Here is a 3364-nt window from a genome sequence, read left to right on the forward strand (position 1 = left end):
CCGTGTCTGCCCCGCAGCTTCCGCAGGTTCAACATCCTCACGTCGAGCAGCAAAACGCTTCTGGCCGGGGACAGTCCCCAGGAGGGGCTGGTCTGCGACTTCCAGTACCTCGTAGGGACCCCCCCCCAGACCCCCAGGTCCCACCCTGACCCCCCCACCCCGGGGCAGGGAGCAGGGTGAGGACCCTGCCCAGCCCCGGCCCCCGCCCCGGGCTGATTCTGCCGTCCCCACAGACGCTGAAGGAGCAGAAGGACAGCAGATCTGGCAAGGGCAAAGGCACCAGCGGTGAGGTGGGTGCGGGATGGGGGCCGGGAGGGCGCGGGAGGGGGCTGGGGACAGCGGTGACAGCAGTGGCACCTCCCCGCAGGGTCCCCTGGTCGTGACAGAGGAGCTGCACCTCATCACCTTCACGCTGGCCTACGCCTACTGCGGGCTGGAGCTGGAGCTGGAGGTGAGGCTGGGGGTCCTGGGGGGCTTGGGGACAGCCAGGGGGGCTGGGGATGGTCAGCCTGACCCCTGTCCCACCCCCCCAATCCCAGACCACCACGCTGCCCTTCGTCATCATCTCCAACAACAACCAGTTCTCCAGCGCCTGGGCCTCCATCCTCTGGTTCAACATGCTCAGCTCTGACCCCAAGGCGAGCGGGACCCCCTGGCCCTGTGCCACCCCTGCCTCGTGTCCCCCTGTGCTGCTGTCCCATCCCTGTCCCTGCTCCTCTCTTGGTCCCCGTCCTGGTGCCCTGTCCCTGGTCCTGGTTATCCCCTGTGCCCTGTCCCTGCTTCTGGGCCCGGTCCCTGTCCCATGCCAGGTGCACATCCCTGTCCCCTGGTCCCCGTCCCCTGCCCTGCTTCTTGTCCCTGTCCTCGGTTCTTGTCCCATCCCCTGCTTTGATGCACATCCTTGGTCCCTGCCACGTGTCCCCATTCCCTGATCCCCATCCCCTGGTCCATGTCCCATCCCTGTCCCCTGCCCTGGTCCCCATCCTCTGGACTCCACTCCCTGTCCCGTGTCCCCATCTGCTGGTCCCTGTCCTGCCCCTGGTCCCTGTCCCATCCCTGTCCCCTTCTCCAGTGTGCGTCTCTGTGCCCTCTCCCCATCCCTTTTCCCTCTCCATGTCCCCCTCCCCTGCTCCAGTGCATGTCCCTGTCCCCTCCCCATGTCCCCGCTCAGCCCCTGTCCCCCCTGTCCCTGTCCCCTCCCCATGTCCCCGCTCACCCCGTGTCCCCCTGTGTCCCCTGCCCATGTCCCTGTCCCTGCTCACCCTGTGTCCCCCTGTCCCCCCGTGTCCCCCAGGCCCAGCAGTTCTTCTCATCCCCACCGCCGGCCCCGTGGCCCCAGCTGGCCAAGGTGCTGAGCTGGCAGTTCGAGAGCGTGGCCGAGCGGGGGCTCAGCCAGGAGAACCTGCTCATGCTGGCCGAGAAACTGCTGGGTAAGGCCGGCACCTCGGGGGGACACGGGGGACACGGGGGGACACGGGGGGACAAGGCTGCACTGCCCCCCTCACCCTGCTCTGCCCTCAAAGGCTCCAAGCCATCACCGAACAGCGCCGTGGCCTGGCCCAAGTTCTCAAAGGTGAGTAGGGCCTGTCCCCGTGGCCCCATGGCCCTGTCCCCTCTGGCCCCATGGCCCCATGGCCCTGTCCCCTCTGTCCCCCCTGTCCCCCCTGTCCCCATGGCCCCATGGCCCCATGGCCCTGTCCCCCCTGTCCCCATGGCCCTGTTCCCCCTGTCACCTCTGTCCCCATGGCCCTGTCACCTCTGTCCCCATGTCCTCATGTCCCCATGGCTCTGTCCCCTCTGTCCCCATGGCCCCCTGTCCCAATGGCCCTGTCCCCCCTGGCCCCATGGCCCCATGGCCCGCTCCCCTCTGGCCCCCATGGCCCCGTGGCCCTGTTCCCTCTGTCCCCATGTCCCCATGGCCCTGTCCCCTCTGTCCCCATGGCCCTGTCCCCTCTGTCCCCATGGCCCCATGGCCCTGTTCCCCCTGTGGCCCTGTCTTTCCATGACCCTGTCCCTCAGTGCCCCTGTGCCCTGTCCTGTCATCCCCTCCATGGCCTTGTCCCGCTGTGGCCCTGGCCTCCCGTGGCCCTGGCCCTCCTGGCCCCCCATGGCCCTGCTCCCCTGTGACTCTGTTTCCCCCTTGCCTCTCTGTGGCCCTGGCCCCTCACGGTCCGTTCCCACCTATTTTCCTATGGCCCCACCCCGGTGTGGCCTCGTCCCCTGTCCCGTCCGTGGCCCTGTCCCCCTCTGTGCCCCCACATCCCCGTGCCCTGTCCCACCCTCTCCCGCAGGACGGAGCCGCCGGCTTCTCCTTCTGGGCCTGGCTGGACGGGATCCTGGGGCTGCTGCAGGAGCACCTCAAGCAGCTCTGGAAGGACGGGTAGGAACAGGGCCGGGGGGCCAGCGAGGGGCCTGGGGGGGCCAGCGGGGCTGACGGTGCCACCCCCAGCCTCATCCTGGGCTTCGTGAGCCGCAAACAAGAGAAGAAACTGCTCAAGTCCAAGCGGACGGGGACGTTCCTGCTGCGCTTCAGCGAGAGCGTCTTCGGGGGCGTCACCTTCACCTGGGTGGAGCACCACGAGAGAGGTCAGCGACCCTTCCCACGCCCCCGGGGTGCAGCCCCGAGCCCCCCTCCCCACCCCGCTGAGCCCGGCTGTGCCCTCCCCACGCAGGACCCCCCACTTTCCACGCCGTGGATCCCTACACGGCCTCGGAGCTGGTGTCGCTGGCACTGCCCGACATCATCCGCGACTACCAGATGATGATGGAGGAGAACATTCCCGAGAACCCCCTCCAGTACCTGTACCCCGACACCCCCCGCGACGAGGCTTTCGGGCCCTACTACAGCCAGAGGCAGGAGGGTACGGCGTGGCACGGCCTGGCATAGCCTGGCATAGCCTGGTACAGCCTGGGGTGTCACAGCCCACCACCCCCTGACCACCCTCTTTGTCGCCAGGGACCCTGAGCGAGTCCCAGAAATACCTGAACCGGCGCCTCATCCGCGTCTCCTCCAGGTGAGGAGGGGCTGTGGGGACACCGGGGTCCCTCCGTGACCCCATGGGAAGGGGGGGATCCCCTGACCCCGATGCCGACCCCCGTTGTCTTGTCCCTGCAGGCAGCCCAGCAAGTGGCAAACGGAAGAGGAGCTGGTGGTGACCACGGAAAACCTGGAGACGCTGCAGCTGCAGCCCGGAGGGCAAGGGGCACAGCAGGCTGGTGGCCTGGCATTGCCACAGCCCCAGAGCTCAGGGACACCGCAGGTCACCCCTGGGAACTTGGGGACCCCTCACGGGGTGGTCACAAGCCCAGGGATAGTGCAGGTGGTGGCCACAAGCCCGGGGATACCACAGGTCACCCCTGGGAA

The 3364-nt window shown here is 68.2% G+C and overlaps 1 protein-coding gene across 1 annotated transcript in view; it reads left to right on the forward strand.

The window, feature by feature from the left end:
• Window positions 1–6: 6 nt before the first annotated feature.
• Window positions 7–3364, forward strand: part of STAT2 (signal transducer and activator of transcription 2) — a gene marked incomplete at its 5' end in the record, with an annotated part of 4417 nt that continues 1059 nt past the window's right edge. Inside the window, 11 exons of the mRNA XM_042020053.1 lie at window positions 7–111; window positions 234–290; window positions 368–451; window positions 540–638; window positions 1295–1430; window positions 1524–1573; window positions 2292–2380; window positions 2450–2586; window positions 2673–2861; window positions 2957–3014; window positions 3116–3320. Coding sequence (XP_041875987.1) covers window positions 7–111; window positions 234–290; window positions 368–451; window positions 540–638; window positions 1295–1430; window positions 1524–1573; window positions 2292–2380; window positions 2450–2586; window positions 2673–2861; window positions 2957–3014; window positions 3116–3320 — 1209 coding nt within the window. The remainder of the gene's footprint in view (window positions 112–233; window positions 291–367; window positions 452–539; window positions 639–1294; window positions 1431–1523; window positions 1574–2291; window positions 2381–2449; window positions 2587–2672; window positions 2862–2956; window positions 3015–3115; window positions 3321–3364) is intronic.

Source organism: Corvus kubaryi, unplaced genomic scaffold, assembly GCF_017639235.1.
Source record: "Corvus kubaryi isolate FWS band 111438036 unplaced genomic scaffold, C.kubaryi_AGA036_p1.0 36738, whole genome shotgun sequence".
Taxonomy (NCBI): domain Eukaryota; kingdom Metazoa; phylum Chordata; class Aves; order Passeriformes; family Corvidae; genus Corvus; species Corvus kubaryi.